This window comes from Protomyctophum bolini, assembly GCF_963924005.1.
Source record: "Protomyctophum bolini genome assembly, chromosome: 8".
Taxonomy (NCBI): Eukaryota; Metazoa; Chordata; class Actinopteri; order Myctophiformes; family Myctophidae; genus Protomyctophum; species Protomyctophum bolini.
The window spans coordinates 13,916,685-13,937,149 of NC_137869.1; the positions used below are offsets into that span (position 1 = coordinate 13,916,685).

The following is a 20,465-nucleotide window of genomic DNA, read 5'->3' on the forward strand; positions in this document are numbered from 1 at the left end:
GTACTTTTGTGTAGACTCAACTCTGGTCTCTCCCTCACAAAGACACACGTTAACAATGTAGCATGCCTATATTATGGACATGCCTGCATGCACACACTCACTCAGACGTGTACTGTATGTATGCCCGCACGCACGCACGCATGCACAATCAACTCAAATATTAACAATGCATGCCTACATGCACATATTTGCAAGTGCGCACGCACACACACACACACACACACACACACACACACACACACACGCACAGTCATGCATGCACGCACGCACACACACACACACACACACACACACACACACACACACACACACACACACACACACACACATTGTTGTGTGAAATCACCATTCCCCCTGCAGATACAAATCCATTATTCATTTGAAAATGACTCATTTTTGGCCCCCATGACTCCTGGCAATGGTATGATGGCTGACCAAGGGGGGTACTTTTCTAATTAATGCAGATTGTGCGAGAAAGCAAGCAAAAAAAGCATATTTACTTTGACGCCTGATATTGCTTGAGTGCCGGCGTGAAGCTGTGCCTTTGGCTGAATCTCGTCCGTGACCCGGTGTGACCCCCGCACGCTCTGAGAAGCCAGGCAGGCCTGGAGGGCACGGCGGCGCGGATGAGTTGTTGACTCTCTGGATGTTTTGTTTTTAAGTTCCATCTATTATTATGCGCCCCAAGCCAAATTCAATGTACTGTACACAGGCAAATCCTCCGTGTTAATCTAACTCCAATAACTCCAGTAGTGCACAAGTGTAACCAAATGTTACTTCCATACACTCTTGGGGTGAGGGCTTTACTGTGTAACTCACCGTTAGTGAGTGTAATGTTGTCTCATCATCGATCTACAGTACAGATCTCTGTACTCTGGCTACGAGTAGAGATCCGATGGAAACAAAAGCATGACAAAAAGCTAAGCTAAGCTATGCTGTTTAGTCTCGGGAAAGAGGAAGGAGGACTGTCCTCCGTGTTAGATGTTAGATGTATCTGTATTTAACGAGCCACTGAATGACAATGAAAGCACTGCACACACGTTTATCTCTTGTACTGTATAAAACATGCAGTGTTGACGGATAGGAGCAGTGATCATTACGGAGAAGACATCACACACATTGGCATGCACGCACAGTTGCACACATACACAATTACACACATACACACGCAGACACGCGCACTCACACACACACACACACACACACACACACACACTCAAACATAGACATATCATTACTGTACATGGCACTTAGTCGAAGAAGAAGGAGGGGCCACACTTTCTCCTAGCTCAAATAATTGATAAGGATAGTCACTTTGCTGCTTTGCATGTTATTAGACAGCAATCTAAATAACATTTACATGTCATTTATGTCTATTACCTTCTTTCTTCGTACCCTTTGAAGAGCCGTGTCACCACCATGCACATTTTAAAAGGTAAATTTATTCCACCAGCCAGCATGGTTCTTTTGCAAATGAATGCAAATGTAGGTCTCCTCCCCAGATGTGTTTCTGTAGGTGGTGGTTATCAGTAATGGTTATGAAATGTGGTGACTGATGTATGATGCATGGAGATGGATGTGATAGCTTATAGTTAGATGGTCTATTTTCATCAAGGGCAATTCACTAAGACTACTATTTATTCTGTGACCTTTATAATGGTGACCTGTAAGAATGGCTCTCCTGCTACTGTATATGGCCTCTTAATCCTCATGTTATAATGTAGACAGCTTTCAGGGTAACGTGTTTATTCATAAACACTTATCACCCACATACAACCCGCCATTCCAGCTGAAAGTGATTTGAAATACTGTCTTTAAAAACATTTGAATATGTGTAAAATGCAGTGAGATCATCCTTTGATGTCTCTTTGTCTACAAATAATTTTCTCTTTCTGTCTCTTCCAAATATTTTACAGTTCATATGATATGATTTGATATGATATAGTACTTTATTGTCAGTTCACACTGAAATTTGTCTTGTGACCCAGCAGTCATGTATGCAGAAACATAATACACACGTTTGACACCAAAAAAAACAATATTACATACATAAAGACATGAAGACAAGAGCAATGTCCACTGCTTAGATTACCCCATGGCTACTACAACTCCTGATTAAGCCTCAAAGTCGACTGGTGGATAAAGGACCTCTTTAGTCTGACCTTATTATGTATGCTGGGAGGGACACATATCTTCTTCCTACTTCTTCTACTATATTCTCCATACAACACATGGCTGGTGTTTGAGGTGATATTCCTTGCAAACCTTAGGATGCTGTTATTATATGTGGACCGTATGCATTGGATACATGCATTCATTGGTGGTACACTGTACAATACATATTCATTTATTTATTCATAGACTATATACATACATTCAATACATGCATTCATTCAGAGGCACATTGCCGATATTTAGTGCGAGATCCTCTAACAATCTAAGATTGATATCTTTTTTATATTCATCTTGTTTTTGACTTTCACTCTTACCTGTTACCCCTCCCCTGTTTCAACCTTGCTGCTGTTGCTTCTATGACACCTGAATGTCCCTCCGGGGAGCACCAAAGGTTTATCTCATCACACTGGCCCGGAGTACGGACAACTATTTCCATGCACAACTTTTGTTTAAGGGCCCGAGCCCTTGGAAACTACCCTCAATTAGTGAAGGCGACAATGATAATGACACCGTTTAATTGCATTAACATAATGCCTGGGAACGATCATTACCTTCAACCAGAATAGTAACAATAATAAAGCAATTGCTATTTTGAGAGCGAGAGAGCAATTAGCAGCGGAACCTTCCTCTCATGCCGTAATCGTCGGTAAGAGCAGCACTGATGTCGGCGTTCACCAGTAGAGAAGATGGGAGAACCTGAGGATAGATACATACAGTAGGACACTACGGCAACTGCACAGTGAAATCCTCAGTGTTCATTTATCCATTTGTAACTCTGACCTGTGCGGGTCAATTTGGTACATGGCGCTGGCTATAGGGATGTTGTCGGAGAGAGTGGTCACATCCACACCCAGAGCACCTCCTCCCCCTTTCTGACACATCCACCGTGCCCTTCAAAGATGGGCTATTACCTTCAACCCCCTCCGGTCTGCGAGTGAATTTCAATGTTGTTTTGCACACATCTCATCATCCCATTATAAAAGCCCCCCCCCCCACCCCCGTCAATCGGAGGAGATGTTGAAATGGAGCGAGTGAGATGGAAGGCGGTGGGGGGCAGGGGGGTGGGAGGGGGGTTGTAGAGAGGAAGGAAGGGAGGGAGGGAGGCAGAGAACGAGGGGTGGAGGAGGGAAGAATGAGAAAGAGAGATTGGTTTTCATGGCTGGTAGTCAGCGAGCCTGTAAATCTCCCAGGAGCGTAGTGGAAGACAGCAGAAGGTTGATAGTCATCCATCACTCCTGACAACCCCACTGCTCTGGAGAGGCCTGACAGCACAGCACAGCACAGCCTGGGAGAGAGGGAGACAGCGAGGGGGGAGAGAGAGAGAGAGAGAGAGAGATACAGGAATAGTAGAAAAAAGGAGATAAATAAAAGGGTTGCTGCCTGCAGACTGAGCAAATGAACTCTTCCATGTTTAAAGCGGGCAGAGGGAGAGGTGAGAGGAGACAAGGGGAGGTGAGAGATAAAGAGAAGAAAGCAGAAGCAGAGAGGGTGATGGGGAAAAGAAGAAGCGGGGCTGAGACGTAGGAGGGGCAGCTGACTGTTCATCCCTCACTGAGTGCCTGTGGCAGCCGCAGTGCTGCTGCTACTGAGGCACTTAGACTGGACTGGACTAGACTGGGGGAGCTCTGTCCTGCATGGTCACAGTGGACTGGAGCTCCTCATCCAAACCTGTAAAATCTGGACTGGACTAGACTGGGGGAGCTCTGTCCTGCATGGTCACAGTGGACTGGAGCTCCTTATCCAAACCTGTAAAATCTTCTGTCCATTGTCTGTTCTCGTATTTAATGATCTCCTTTCCCTGGTGGCTCAAAAAACCCAGCAAGTGTAATGTGATATTGCTATATCTGATGCTGGAAGTGAAAAACTGACCGCAACAGCAAGAGGCATGGGCTGTGCCAGAAGCCCATGCCAGTGGAAGTGGGTGCCGGGGGGGGGGGGATTTTTCATTTTTTTTAAGCATGGAGAAGTTTGGGAACCACAGAATTAAATCACAGGGAGTCTCTTCATATCTGACACAGTGGCCGGCTGACCATGACAACACACACACGTCACAATCATGCTCTGCACAGAAAGGCTGACATGGAACGCACACGCACGCACGCACATACACGCAGTCACACACACACACACACACACACACACACACACACACACACACACACACGTGCATGCATGCCCCGGTTTTATTATCTAAACACAGCATGAATTCATAATGTTATTATAGGACTAGAGTGCTTCCATAGGATCTCCAGTATGTGGCTTGGTAATTATCTGAAGGCAATAAAAGGCCTTCATAGAGCTACAACACTCTTGTTTATCCCCTGGGTTTCAATTCTATTGCAGCAGTGAGACTATAGAATTATGTATCTATAATACAATATGTTAATGAAGTGTTTTATGCCAGGTGCATGTGTTCGTTTGTGATTTAGTAGTGGTGCTTGCTCAGTAAAATCCTCAGCATTAATTTATCCCCTTTAACATTAAGATTGTACAAACGCAGTGGTGGAATCAGAATCAGAAGCCTTTATTGCCATGACATGTAAACATGTTTGGTTTGCTGTGCAGTGCAGAGTTTCAAAGTCGTACAATTAGTCACACACGTTACCGCAGTGAAATTTGTTATCCGCATTTGACCCATCTCTTGGAGCGGTGAGCTGCAGCGTGCGCCACAGCGTGCGCCGCGCTCGGGAATCATTAGTTGATTTGACCCCCAATTCAACCCATTGATGCTGAGTGCCAAGCAGGGAGGCATTGGGTCCCATTCTTACAGTCTTTTACAGTCATTTTTACAGTCTTTGAGTGCAGTTACAACGTTAGGACAAGTGCAAAACAGGACAAGACAGTTCAAAAACAACAATAAAGCAATGCATAATTAATAAATATGAAGTGCAGAGAGTTCAAGTGTTCTGCAGGTCAGTTCAGAGCCAAGTCAAGTCCATCTCACTCAGAGTGGGGATGGATGGAGGATAGCAGCGGGTCAGGGGGGGACACCAGCAGCCGGATAGCCGTGGGGAAATAGCTGTTTGAGTGTAGGGCGTCTGTGTGGAGTGTGCATGTTCTCCCCGTGTCTCTTACAGTAGGTACAAAAAACATGCAGTAATCCTGGTCTCTAAACTGCCTAATACTACTGAAAAGAATGGGTTACAAGAATTGTGAGTTAACACTTTCAATTTTGACTATTTGAAAATGGCTGATCACACACTCAAAATGTGATGCGTTCGTTGTGAGGTTGTACATCTGCATTTTTTTTAAGATTGGCATACAATAATTGGCATGACTTTTACTTGTAACATAGTATTTCTACATTGCAGTGTTGATACTTTTGTTTAATTAAAATATTTGAGTACTTTTAGTCTTTTACCAACACTGTACAAATGTAAATGTAAGTGTGTGTGTGTGTGTGTGTGTGTGTGTGTGTGAGTGTGTGTGTGTGTGTGTGAGAGAGAGAGAGCGTGCATGCGTGCATTTGTGTGTGTGTGTGTGTGTGTAAGATTTCCACCACTTTCTAGAGGGCATTGAACGCAATGCAAGAACTTCTTCCATCTGGTTCTTGAATAACGAGGGAGAGGAGAGTGATACAAAACCTGTGAATGCCTGAACCAAACAAAAGCTTTTTAAAAGACTGTCACCCTGCTATCTGATATCTGCAGGAACAGCACTGCCTTGAATAAATCTTTTTAGTGAAGGAGAGACAAGGAAATTAAAAGCTGACATTTTAAAAGGCTGCTGCCTGCCAGGGCCCCGCAGCCCCAAAGATCAATAGCTGGAATTCTTAACATTTTCCATGCATATTAGCTGGCTGTTCTGTGCAGCGTGTCAACAATGAACTGCAAACAAACAGAAAGGTACTGCAGGAATATTATAGAACGTTTTTCTAGTTTTGAGTTAGTCATGTGGGACGCGAGTTCATAGAGAGCTGTTGGAAGAGCAAAGGGACAAGTGTAGTCACTGCGTTTGTGCATGCATGTGTGCCTCATGCACAGGCACGTACGTACGTACGTACATACATACGTACATACATACATACATACTATTAGGGGTTTACTGCCCGTAACATGTATGAAAGAACAACACCGCTCATCAAAGAGTATTTCTTTTAATACTCAGAGGCAAATAAATTACAATAAATACAAAGTGGCTCAAGTGCATAACAAATGATCATAACAGAATGGCTCTGTGAGCCCAGAATGAATGAACAGTTGGACACTTACATGACAGGAGTTCAGACATCTGACTAACTAAAGAAAAGGGCGATGATGGCCAGACGAGGTTTATTCGTCTGGCAGAACTACGACTGAGCCTAACAAACAAGAACTAACACTCCTTCCCGAAGGGAGTGAAACTATAGGGGTAAGAAGACCAACACATAAACTAACGAAACTAACAGACATGACAAAAATAACATAACTGACTGGTTAGCCAATAGGATCCAAGCATGGGCCAATCAGGCCCTCCTCTCAAGGTGGCAGCTCATTAGAGACACATCACTCATCCTCTGCAGGGATGACAGTACCAGGCAATAATAGGCGCTCCTATAACCTGTACGGCTAAGCAAGCCTACTAATACATATAGATATAGATATATTAGCATTAGCTCTATATGTATCACTACTAATAAAACATAATAACAAAAACAGCCAATATATGGCTGTTACATACATACATACGTCGTGGTTTTCTGGACCCCTAGCATATTCTTCTCCAGAACAGACTAGCGGATGTTTACACCAGTTTGAACCGGAACTGAAAGTCGGCCACCTGGGATCAGTGTAATCGTGCGATCACATTTTTTGTTATAACTAAGTCAAATAAAGCTCTAATCAAGCGCCGTAATATCGCATTTCGAGCAGATTATGAGCCATTATGCATATAAAGATGGCTTGCGGAAATGTTGGCCGTTTTTACGTGGCCGGGGTCTGTAGCTAGCTAAAAATGCTACAAACATGCTAACGTGATGCTAATGATTCGATGATTAACGTGGATTAAACAAAACTCGCCTTTCCGGCTTTGGCAGCCTGGACAAAGTTAAATGAATCTTATTTTTACTTAACTTGCTAAACTGGCTTGGATTTGTTTTGTCCTCTCATCCAGAGTTGCATGCAGAGTTTTAATATTTAACATAAATGCTCTTTAAATCTACTGCCAATGACGTCTCTGGATGATTTAGTTGCAAAAGATAACTTTTTGTGGGTTTTTTTGCTAGATGGCGCTCTTGTGTTGCAGAAAAACAGCTTCCATATACTCCGAAGTTACTGCAATTTTAAAAACGCCTTTATCTCTTTTTCTGTGTCCTCTTCCGCATTGCCCAGCATGCTTGACAAAAAAAAAACACTAAAGCACAGGGAAAGGCTCTGTGTTTATCAATGGTCAGGAAGTCGATCGTATTCTGTGATTACATATCTACAAGCTCTCAACACGAAGCACTTTCCAGTGTGCAAGACTGTGCACAACAAATGTCAAGCTTTTCTTTTACCACACTACATCCATTGGTACCCTTAGATCTCCATATACTGTATGGAGCTGACCTCATCAAACCCTGTACACTCAAGACACGCTCCATATATGGCCAGTACAGAATTAATTCCAAATGTTGATCTGACCCCGATGCCAAAGCGCCAACGCTCACCCAGCCGTCTGCGCTCACCCAGCCGTCTGCGGTCACCCAGCCGTCTGCGGTCACCCAGCCGCCTGCGGTCACCCAGCCGTCTGCGGTCACCCAGCCGTCTGCGGTCACCCAGGCGGATATTTTGATCTGACCCCCTATTCCAAAGCGCCAGCGCTCGACCAGCCTTTGCCGCGTGTCACTCCCCTCTCTCTTTCCTGTCTATCTACTGTTCGCATAAAAAGCCCCAAAACAAACCCTAAAAAAGGGAAAAAAATAACATTTTGTAATGTAATCCTGTAATTTTGCCATGGACCACTAGTGGTTGAGACACAGCGCTGCACCCCTCTGGTCTTGTCGTCACCACCGTGTTGACATTATAGTCACCAGGGACCTGAACCGTACGTGTCAGCAACAACAGAAGAACAGAGAGGTCAGAGACTAAAAAGACAGGAATCATTTCAGACCAGGGGACAAGGTGAGAGGAGGGTGAGAGAATGGAGGGAGCGTTGTATTAGCCATGTCGTTGACATTGCTGACATTTGGGCGAGGGACAGCATCAGCCTGTGGCTCTGAGTGCATCCAGGTCCTCAGGGTCAAGTCCTGAAGCAGTCTTTGTATGCAGACACACACACACACACACACACACACACACACACACACACACACACATTGACACGACATTGCACATAGCAGCCATGACCTCAGGCTGTCGTTCAGTGTTCACCTGTCATAGCGTTATCCCCTTCCATTACCAGCCAGGGCCCTTCTTCTCTGTCACCCGGCTTACAGGAGCTTAACGCTGGGCTGCAAGAGACAGGCCCTCACTTTAATGCCACAGGGAGCCAGCCGCCCCAAAACTGGCACAGCACCGTGTCTCTTTTTGACTGCTAAACTGTCAATGAACAGTCAAACACACTGCTTTTGTTTGGTGCCCTTCCACTTACCTTGCTGTGACTGCGTGCGTGTGTGTGTGTGTGTGTGTGTGTGTGTGTGTGTGTGTGTGTGTGTGTGTGTGTGTGTGTGTGTGTGTGTGTGTGTGTGTGTGTGTGTGTGTGTGTGTGTGTGTGTGTGTGTGTGTGTGTGTGTGTGTGTGTGTGTGTGTGTGTGTGTGTGCGTGTTCATGCTTGTGTAGTGTATTATTTAGTCATATATTTGTTTGCACATGTGTACTGTATGTACCTTACAAATTGCATTGTTTGTTTAAACATGTCAGTGTTTCTATATTGCACTGTTGACAGCTAAAACGTTCTAAGGTGGTCATTGTGGGTGGAGTTAAGTACCTATTGTCCCTCCCATTGTCACACCCACTTCTATCCAGCTCTAAGGTGTTAAAAATGTTGTGAATATTGAAAGGGACTTTTCTCAGCTTTGGGTGAAAGGCCCCAATCATTTTAAAATGGTTATATCTCCTTCAATTATTGTCCAATGTCATTGAATGATACATCATATGAAAGCTTACATTCTGTACTTTAATAATCTGTAATAATCTGTAATCTGTAAAAATCGAGTTGAGGACCAAAGTGCTGGCCTGTGTCACATATTCCACATAACAGTAATGTTCTTATGACGTGCTCGTGTACTTGTACCGTATGTGTGTGCACGCACGTGTGTATACTGGAGGTACAGTATGTGTGACCCTGTGTACTGTACGTGGGCAGGTAGATTTCACTATAGCTGCCTAGCTGTGTGTCGGGGAGCAGGAGATCAAAGACAGCAGGAGAGGAACAGGCAGAGCTGCCAGCAGCGATCAGCCTGCCTGCCTCTGATGGCTATGGACAGGGTTCACAGCTTTGCTCTGTTGTGGGGAAACCACAGGTTAGCCAATGTGTTTCACTGAACCACAGTGTGTTAGGCTACTGTACCTCACCTGAAAACCTTACTGTACTGTAGCATGTTTCTTTTTTCCCCCCTTTTTTTAGCTTATTCTGTATGGCATTTTATTGCATAGCATTTTCTATGTGCATCAAATCACTTAGTAGGAGTTGTTATTTCAACCACTGGCATTTCTGTTCATAAAATATCTTTACATATTTAATATCCATTTCTGCTAAGCAGCAAGCTATATGTGTTTAGATGAGTTTGATTTGTGATAAATTTGCCCGATTGATGAAACTTAAGTGGGAAAGAGACTTCACTTCCGCTTTATATTTTACTCATGATCAGAGCTTCCGTTCTCCAGACTGTTTGATGGAAGCATTTGAAAATTGCAGTCTGGCCACGCAAGACTAGTTGTGGACAGACATTGTAGCTTTGCTGTGTAAAATATATTGTATAATCTACTCTAAATTCCACCCTCCCCACCACTAAAACAAAGTTAAGTATTGGTATCCCCTTTTAGCCTGTTTTCTTTAATAATTAATTGTATTGGTTCCTTCCTGGAAGCAAGACTATCTGACCACATGCTGGATCGATTAAAAGACAATGTTTGGGGCCAACCATTATCCCATCCAGCAGCAGAAGCATCAGCAAGGCCATTTTAGTGCCAAGCCCTGACTGGCTGGCTGCTGTGTTTAAAAGTTAACAGAGAGGTTGTGGATACAAATTACTCAGACTGTCACCTAAAACATTGTGGGTGGAATATTTGAGGTAAACTAACTGTAAATCAAAGTTCACAATATAAGTATATTAGAAAACATGATCTGGCACCCTGTTCTTCAGTGTCTTTCACTCAGCAAATGCTAAACAGTAGTTCTATTCCTATACTTGCTTTTATGTTAATGAAGTCTTATAGGTCGTCTGGGACCTGTCTACTAACTGTTCTCAGTTAGAACAAAACAACTGAGGCAGCGTTTAGTTATTAAGACACACTATGTTGGAAAACATATTCTGAAGGACTATTGTGTTGTATGGCAGGGGTTTCCAAAGCTGGGGTCGGGAGCCCACATGGGGTTACGGAATACTGACGGTGGGGTCGCCAAATTATTTTGGGTCATCAAAAATATTTTACACACCTGAATAGAATTGAACATAATGAGTGGAATACCACCCTCTTCGAATGGTATCAACCGATAATTCCCATTAGGTTACTTATCAAGCCGATCTTATCCACTGGCTGCATGTATAGTCTGGGAGCCTACTGGCTGCGATCGGCATTGATAAAACGAAAACTACTTTTCTCGTTTCTCAGTAGGCAGTAGACCAAAACGACCGGATTCAGGTTGGCGAACATGCGTTAAGGTTGAGACCGCGCTGCTACATGCTTGCGGTTGAGACCGCGCTGCTACATGCTTGCGGTTATGTTTAGGTGAGGGCATGAGGAGGCTTGTCGTTTTCAGTAGGCTCCCAGCATGTGCAGTAGACCGATAAGATCGGCTTGATAAGTAACCTACTGGGAATTATCGTTTTTCACTCGAATCCGCTGGAAATGCAAGGTAAAAATGATTACAAATACATTTTAACCATGATTGTTACAAAATCTCTACCCTAGGATTAATACACCAGTAAGACGCCCTAAGGGCGAGACGCCTCTGCCTGGGTGACGGCAGACTGTGAGCATTGATCAGCATATGGAATAAATTCTGTACTGGCCATATATGGAGCATGTCTTGAGTGTACAGGGTTTGATGAGGTCAGATCAACATATGGAATGTCAGAACAGGAAGGACAGGTGGGGAGGATCAACATACAGTATGGAATGTCAGAACCGGTCAGCTCCATATATGGAGATGTAAGGGTTTGAGGTCAGATGTAGAGTTGCTGGCCGGCTCCATATATGCAGATCTAGGTGATGATCCAGTCTTCTCTGTATGGTTATCCAGGGTTAGATGAGGTCAGAGTCTTCATATATGTAGATGGCCATAATATGGTGGCGTGATTTCACGAGGCGTGACCATATATGGCAGCGTGACTAACAGACGGGAGATTCAATTATAGGATTCTTAGTAAATGCAAAAAATGCTAAGGACACATGTGCACAAACGTGCACGTATATGTGCATACAATTACCTCTGTGGTTAGGTTGGGGTCGCAAGTCAATGTCAGCATTATTTGGGGGTGAAAAGTATGGGAACCCAATAAGGAAACTACGGGTAATGAAAAGTCTGCACAAAAGAGAACAGGGGAGTTCAGGGAAGTAAACCATGTGAATAGATTGTCATCCCATGGAAAAATGTAGTGTAATCTGCTTTTAGTTCAAAGTGAGTTAAACACAAACCTGGGAGGCCATTATGGGTCGTGTTCATGTACTTCATCAATACAAATATAGCAATATAAATGTCTCCACCGGGTGTACTGGACCAAGGTTAGGTTGGCCAGGATTTATGATGATGTAGATCCAACGTGCGATAGATGCCACCAGGCTCCAGCTAATCTTCATATGTTTTGGACCTGTCCTGCCTTACAGTCTTAGTTATGGGTCATCCATATTTGATACTATTTCGGATGCATTACAGTTGCCCATAGAATCCATCCCCTATTATTTCCTTATTTTGTGTTCTTCCTGAAACCATCCCCTGGGCCCTGCCTAAATATCAATCAGACCTTGTCGCTTCTGGCAAAAGGTCTTATTCTGATCCACTTGAAAATACCCTCCCTCACATTCACGTTGGATCTCCGATATAGGCTATACTTTTTAAAATTGGAAAAAAAATAATTATACAATGCGTAATCAGTAAAGTATGGCAGCCTTTTGTATCACATGTTGACCTCCTTACACCCCCGACTGAACCTGATTAGCTGTTACCTGACTAGCCTGGTTGTCGTTTGTGACCATGAGCTGATTTGTACTGTATATTGATTGTATTGGAGTTGGGTTTTTTTCTTCTTGCGTGTGTGTTTTTTGTATTTTTTGTTTATTTCTGCATTTGTAAAAAAAAAAAAATGAGTTAAACACATTCAGAACACGTTCAGAACCTTCAGATCATGTGAAGGTTGATCTGTCTATCATTCACCTACAAGTCAGAACTGAAATCAGCATGTAAATATTTGTATTCTTTCTTTTTTATAAATCAACAACAGATAGCATGACATGAAGACAATACCCCCCCCCCAGATAAGGGTCTTTATCATAGCCATCACCAATTGACTGAATATTTTATTAACAAGTTTTGTAAACGTATGGCCAGTGTTAATGTGTTATTTCCGACGCGCGGTGGCAACGCAGAGACACCTGTTCCGGAGTGCGGCTCTGATGGAGATGGTGGAGAGCTTTGACACGCTCCGTCGACATGACAGCTCAGACAGCATGGATGTTAATCTCTTCTAACTGCTCCCAACCTAATTAAATCTTCCAGGGTAGTGATCAGCACGCACACATGCATGAACACACACGCACACACACACACACACACACACACACACACACACACATCAGATATCTACAAAATCACACAGAAATTGGGCTTTCAAATTGGTCCTTGGTGTGTGTGTGTGTGTGTGTGTGTGTGTGTGTGTGTGTGTGTGTGTGTGTGTGTGTGTGTGTGTGTGTGTGTGTGTGTGTGTGTGTGTGTGTGTGTGTGTGTGTGTGTGTGTGTGTGTGTGTGTGTGTGTGTGTGTGTGTGTGTGTGTGTGTGTGTGTGTGTGTGTGTGTGTGTGTGTGTGTGTGTGCGTGCGTGCGTGCGTGCGTGCGTGCGTGCGTGCACCGTTACAACATTGTCAGAGAGACCAACCGTTGTTGTGAACAGAAAAACCACAAATGTTTGTATCTGTCTGTCTGTAGGACGCACAGAATCTCTGTGTGTGTGTTTGGGGGATGTAGAGTGACCAACCAACCCATCGGCTGCACAAATGTCCTCTGTCTGTCTGACAGACACGGACAGACAGACAGATACAGACAGACAGATACAGACAGACAGACACAGACAGACAGACAGATACAGACAGACAGATACAGACAGACAGATACAGACAGACAGACACAGACAACGCATACAACGGGTATTGCATAAACGGGTGGGGCATGCATTCCCAACATGCACCGTTGCTGACTTTAAATAGTTCCAGGCTTGCATGGTCTCTGAATGGTCCCCTTCGGGGGCAGGTCTATAATTTTTAGTTAAACTGAGAAGTTGCAAGTACCAGATGAACAATCCAGTTAAGCACCAGAAAGCAATTGTACTACTATATAGAGCCAATCACTTAAAACCCTCAGTGGTAATTTAACCCTGATAGTTAGACATTTGCACACAGTTAAATCACCAGTCAGGTTGTTGCAGTGCAGTGATGCTGAGACATTGCACAGAGAATAGACTAGGAACCACACCATTGGCCGACAGAACAATGGGTCTCTACACAGGCCCTATTCCAAAGCTTTGCGTACAATGCCATCCTCCTTTTTGTAAGGATGAAACCACGCTGATTTGCAGCCTCTCATCTTGTTTCTGTTCCACCCACAGCCCACTTGGTGCTTGTTAGTAAGCCTTCCAGGCTGTGCCTACCTTGCTATTGAGCTCTTGTGTGTTATCAACTATCCCTCTGTGTTGTCTTGTTTGTGAGAGACAGTCTTTTTTTTATGTATCCACTGCCTCGCCAAGGGAACAATGGATCCTCTCCTAATCATTTAGGCTCCAATGAAATCAGAGACACCGAGAGACACAGAGAGAGAGAGAGAGAGAGAGAGAGAGAGAGAGAGAGAGAGAGAGAGAGAATTACTTTCTCATGCTTTGTGCCTCTATACCCTATAGTAGTCTCACTAGTCTGTCTGTCTTCATCACACCTGCTCATCCAATCTATAGCACCCCATGTCCGTCTGTCCGTCTTTGTGCCTACTTCTCTCACACTTTTTGTGTGTGCTTATCAGTTCGTCAGCCCTATCTGTGTCTGTGTGTCTGTCTATTTGCACTCATGCTCTGTCCTGTCCTGTCTGTCTGTCTGTCTGTCTGTCTGTCTGTCTGTCTGTCTGTCTGTCTGTCTGTCTGTCCCTGCTGAGTTAAACAAGCCTAACAAATAGATTGCATCCGGTAGAAACAGCCAAGCTAAAGGAAGGAGACAATCTGAATGTGTTGTGGATAATGAATGAAGAGAAAGAAAGGGAGAGAGAAGCTGTGCAGCCAGTGGAGAGAATAAGGCAGTATTTGCCTGAGGGGAAAAGGCTGAAAAGCAGCTCTTGCAACAGATGTGCGGGGCAGTAAAGTGTAATTGAAATGCCAGCAGCAATGGTCTTATCTCCCCGCTACAGGAGCCCGCTGCCAGTCTCAACATCAGTTAGATGTCATTTTACCTAAGTCTGAATCAGCCTGCCACAATCCGCAATCCCCCGTTCCTCTGATGCTAGGCAGGGGGAAGGAGGGAGTAGGGATGCGGTGGGGAGGTGTGGGGACGGAGGGAGGGTGTTGGGAGGAGAAATGGAGGGGAAGGAGGGAGTCTGTAATAGGATTTCAGTAGCACCCAGTTAACTTTCACCACCTGGACTTAGTTGGTAATTTGATATGCTCCATCAATGGGATTCATTTACTGCACCCCACCCACCTCTCGGTATTGCCATCACCATTCATTCAGCTTATTTATTTATTTATTTAGTTACTTCTGTCTGCATGTTTTTCTCACTCCTCCAGATCCTAATCATGGATGGATAGCGCTTACAAGGAGAATTTTATTTATTTTATTTTTTGCCAGGGAAGGGAGCCCTGTCCTGACCTTGGGCTATAGGGGAACTTTAAAGCCTGCCACCTTGGTTGTTGCTGCTCTGTGAAGGCCATGGCTGAGCATCACTTTGGGCCAGCTAGGGAGCCACCATGGTGTGGTGCCAGATTAGAGGCTGGTGCTGCCTTTTATCTGGGGCTTTGTACCACTACATGGGGTCATGTGAGGGACATTTACAGCTGCCTTATCTCCTCATTGTGCTGATAATCTGCCATCATTTTTGCCGTGATGCTGGTGGTGGCATTTCGAAAATCCTGTGTTGGTTTCTATTTTAGTGGGCAGGTTCATATTTGTGTGTGTGTGTGTGTGTGTGTGTGTGTGTGTGTGTGTGTGTGTGTGTGTGTGTGTGTGTGTGTGTGTGTGTGTGTGTGTGTGTGTGTGTGTGTGTGTGTGTGTGTGTGTGTGTGTGTGTGTGTGTGTGTGTGTGTGTGTGTGTGCACAGGCCGTCGTGCATGTGTGCGCAACTGTGCACGATGGGGGAAGGAAAAAAAACACAGATTAATGATATATTTTTCTTCGCTGGTATCAAACAGTATTTGAGGTGCTGTGACGTTCACCCTTCAGCTGAGTTCTAGCTATTAATTAAAATCTTTCAATAATGTGCTTGTCTTTCAGAGGGTGATTTTCAACTTGGTAAACTTCTCCAAGACCAAGAGTCTGTACAGAGATGGCATGTCTCCAGTGGTCAAGTCTAGCAGCAGGACCAAATGGTAGGTGGATAAAACATTTACAGACAACAACACCACACCAGCAACCACAAAAAACAACAATAATATCATCCGCAGTAATAAGCACATTATGTCGTACTGCGATTAAAACGAATCCTGCTGCGTATTGTCGGAAAGTGCGCTTTGTTTGGCAGGTGTGAAGGCTAATTTGAATGCGGGTGCAGATGAAACAAACACATTCTAGTTTGCCATAAAACGGTGGTTTCGCTTCGCTTCCAAGCACACCGGGTTTTCGATTCACTGCAGGTGTGAATGCAATCCGCATCAAATAAAGGAAATAAAGCAAACAATCTGGCCTAACTATTACTTGAAGTATAATGTAACACTCTAGATTTCACTGTGTTTCCTGCTGCGGTTGACACAGCATATAGTGTGAACACAAACGCAGCAAATAAGAATGATGCAAGAATGATGCAACTTCAGCCCCCGATCGCATCCAGTCTACTGAAGTACAAGTGTGAATGCGCCAGGAAACCCCACACGGACCCCTGGGGGTCCCTGGACCCCACTTTTAGAACCACTGCAGTTTCCTCCTCAACTTTCAGAAAACTTTCAGAAAACAGTTCTTTGGTCTGTCCGCTGACTAGCTTGTCAGCCCCCCCCTCACACACACACACACACACACACACACACACACACACACACACACACACACACACACAGCCTAAAGACTGATGCTTTAGATTTCCAGAGTGGAAGCGTCTAGGTCCATTAGCATGTGATCCGTTGGTTGGCGGCATGATGACTGTCAGAGGTAATAATGGCTGACTGACAGATGCAGAGGTGCTTGTGCGCGTAAGTGGCGCGTGTTTGTGTGTGTGTGTGTGTGTGTGTGTGTGTGTGTGTGTGTGTGTGTGTGCGCGCACAAAGGTGTGGCAAGAGGGAATGGGGGGGGGGGGGTGCCTGGTGCAGTTGGGGTTGGGTGCGAGGCGTCTGCCAGGCTGGTGGAGCCAGCGGGGCGAGGAGGAGGAACAGGGTGGCGTGATGAAGTGTGGCCGTCCAACAGGATCTCTGACATCTGTCATCGGCCGGTGGAGGGCATCCACGGGAACGGCAGGCATCTGGAACCCACCGCAGCACCGCCACGCACCGGTCGCAGGCTAATGGGAAGAGACAACGGGTGACATGGTAGAGAGGAGAGATGAACTGCTGTCCACGACACAACGCAACACACATGATGCAGCTGGAGCTCACTCAGTCAACTTTGCATTGGGAGTTTCTCTGTCCAGTCAGTACCACTGGTGTAACTACAGGGGGCGCAGTCACACCGGGGCACGTGGTGTGTTGAACAAGGCGTTCTTTCTCGCTCGCCCGCTGTCTCTTTTGTTCGCTGTCTCCCAGGAATACACACGCTGTTAAGTTACACCTGTGTACAATGTGGTGCACTGGAAGGTAAAGGGGAGACACTTTATTGTGAAGGGATGTGTTGTTGTTGTTGTTACGAAGTTGTCAAGATGACAGAGCACGGTATTGAGCAGTCAAAACAAATGAGTCATTCTGAAGTGCGATGTTCTCAGAAAGTAGTAGATCACCTAGGCTACAATAACATCCTAAATGATGTTCTCAGAAAGTAGTAGATCACCTAGGCTACAATGACATCCTAAATGATTTTCTCAGAAAGTAGTAGATCACCTAGGCTACAATGACATCCTAAATGATGTTCTCAGAAAGTAGTAGATCACCTAGGCTACAATAACATCCTAAATGATGCCAGGATTAAAGACATTAACGAGAAAACGAGTACACATTTTCTAATTGAGAGTTTTTGAGGTACTCGTTGACATGATTCTTCATGAGCCTTTTAAGCACTACAGTAATCATTATGACTCCAGACCTGTTCTGTGGATTAATAAGCTCTCGTGCTACATTTACAGTGTCAGTCACGACGGGAGGTAGTGTGACATGGGGTCTGGGCTCCTTTTACCATGGTGGGCTAATACCTTGTTACGAATACTCACAACAGTGGCCATGCTACTAAAAGGCACCGATACGAGAACCACCCGAGTCTCAGAGGAACTATGTTTGAACCGTCTGCTATTTCCAAGACTGCCGATGACTTTGTTTGTCCCTGCGAAGTGTTCCAGATGCTTTTAACACAGCCTCCTCTATTTGACTTTCCATCACCACAACAAAGCTCGGGCGGCTCCAAAAGTAGTAATCTTCGTCTCTGACAGTTACAGATATGGAATAAATAGAAGAAACGGCAGAGAGCGCGGAGAGTCTCACCTGTCTGATCCACAAACTTGCAGGAGCATATAAATGCTACACAGCGAGGGAGAGCGGCAGGGAGCCAGACGGGTGGATGGGCAGAGAGGGAACAACAGACAGAAAGAAAAAGATAACCAATACAAAATGGTGGAAAAAGTGGCAAAATAAATTCACTGAGACAGGTAGACAGGAGAGCTGTATTTATCAGAAGAGTCGTCAGTATTAGCTCAGGAGTTGAAGCCTTTATCCCATTTTGGGCGGGAAGCCCTTTTGGTGTTAGCATCATGTTATGCTTTAGCTATTGAAAAATAGCAGATCTACAAGCTCATAGCTCATAGCTCAACGACATATAGCTTTTTCAGAAAACTGTCAGGATTTAGAAGACATTTTTAGAATCTGATCTCAGGTCAGAATGGGTTATCTCCCCATGCAGGTGCTCCATGTCCTGGGGCCCCACCACAGTGTGGTGCTGGAGGCACTGGCTCTGCCAGTCCTGGCCCGGCGTCGGCTCGGCTGGGCGTCCCTGTGAGAGACAGCTGGCAGATTACAGCCCTGCAGGGCCTCTCGCTGCTACAGGTGGAAGGATCTATCCTCCAACCGCCCCCCCACACACACACACACACACACACACACACACACACACACACACACACACACACACACACACACACACCTCCAAACATCGCTCCACGCCATGCCACCCCACCTCCAGCTTCCAGCCCCTGGAGCAGGAGACATCAGAGCAGACGGAGTGCTGTATTTATCCTCTATGATTCTGACACAGTAGCGGGATCCATGCCCACTGACAGATGACTTGAACAGAGCTGTGATGCTTGGTGGCAGGTGAATTGGGTGCATGAATGATGCCTTTCATTCCCCTCTGCCCTCCGACTCCTAACTAGATCATTCCAGGCGATAAGCATCGGACTATGAAATGTGCAGAATGTAGAGACAGAGGCCTCTGGTCTGTCATTTGACTTGTGAAAAGTCTTTTGGATTTCATAATAGAAAATATATATTTTTTAGATAGTTGCGGTGTGGCCAACAATACTGTGGTTGTTCTGTGAGTTACCAAGTTCTTGTGTGTGTGTGTGTGTGTGTGTGTGTGTGTGTGTGTGTGTGTGTGTGTGAATTAACCTGACTTTTCTGATTGTATGCTAATTAAGCATGTTAAAGGCACATTGCATTAAAACTGCAGGGTGAGACCAAAGAGAAGGCGAGTGTTTGACGAAAAGCAGAAAATGAGCAGAGAGTGTCGAGAGAGAAAGACATTTTCTTGCATGAGCGTATTGAAGTGAATGGCCCTCTGGGAGACACTAGGTGCCAACCAGACTCCCTGTGGTCTGCTATTTGTTAGACTGCTAGAGCAAAGAATTACCCAGCATCCTCATTTTCTGGGCTAAGCTAATTAGAAAGCCAGAGAGCGTGTTGTAATGCAGCCGGTGGTAGCTGGGGTGTGCTGGAATGGAGGGTAATGGCCAGTATGCTGATATCAGCTTCATTGAGTCAAGCAGGAGATGCTGCTGTGGAGGTTCCCATGTGGCGAGGGGGAGAACCAGAGTGTACAATATGGTGGACGAATGGTTCACGAGAGGAAGAAATAGCACGAAGAAAACCTGTAAAGCACCGAAAGCACTTACAGTACGTTAATGCTTTATTGTGTTCTGGCAATAAGTCATATTTTATTGTGACATAAATAGTCTGCTATTTTAGTTATGCTTACCTTGTTTTTAATCTTCAAACAAGGCAGACGCTAGCCTGTGACACACGCACTCATTATATCCAAATAAATTGACTCTTAGAATATTGTATAATAACCGTGGGTTGTTCTACCCTATATTAATGTGGTCTCATCACTGTCCCTTAATAATGAGCCACTTCCTCATTAGTCAGCGTGGGCAGGTGAGTAAAAATAGCTACACCTCTGACTGAGCGCACAGATGAGCAGTCTGAACTGGAGGAAAGTGTTGCCAAACATTGCTTCTAAAGTTAGCCAACCTTAGTCAAGGGTAAATTCTTTTCTTTTTTGTTGTTGCTATATTTCCCTTTTTCATCAAATGAGTGAAAAAATAACTGAGAGAAGTGCTTTTCAAGCAGCAGCGCTCAGCTCCCAAGTCAGCCAGTCGGTCAGTCAGTCAGTCAGTTAGTCAGTCAGTCTGGACAATTTTGCT

General features: G+C 44.8%; 1 protein-coding gene across 1 annotated transcript in view; it reads left to right on the plus strand.

Annotated features, from left to right (window-relative positions):
• Positions 1–20,465, plus strand: part of agbl4 (AGBL carboxypeptidase 4) — a 360,772-nt gene that overhangs the window by 116,609 nt on the left and 223,698 nt on the right. Inside the window, exon 4 of the mRNA XM_080769499.1 lies at positions 15,974–16,068. Coding sequence (XP_080625625.1) covers positions 15,974–16,068 — 95 coding nt within the window. The remainder of the gene's footprint in view (positions 1–15,973; positions 16,069–20,465) is intronic.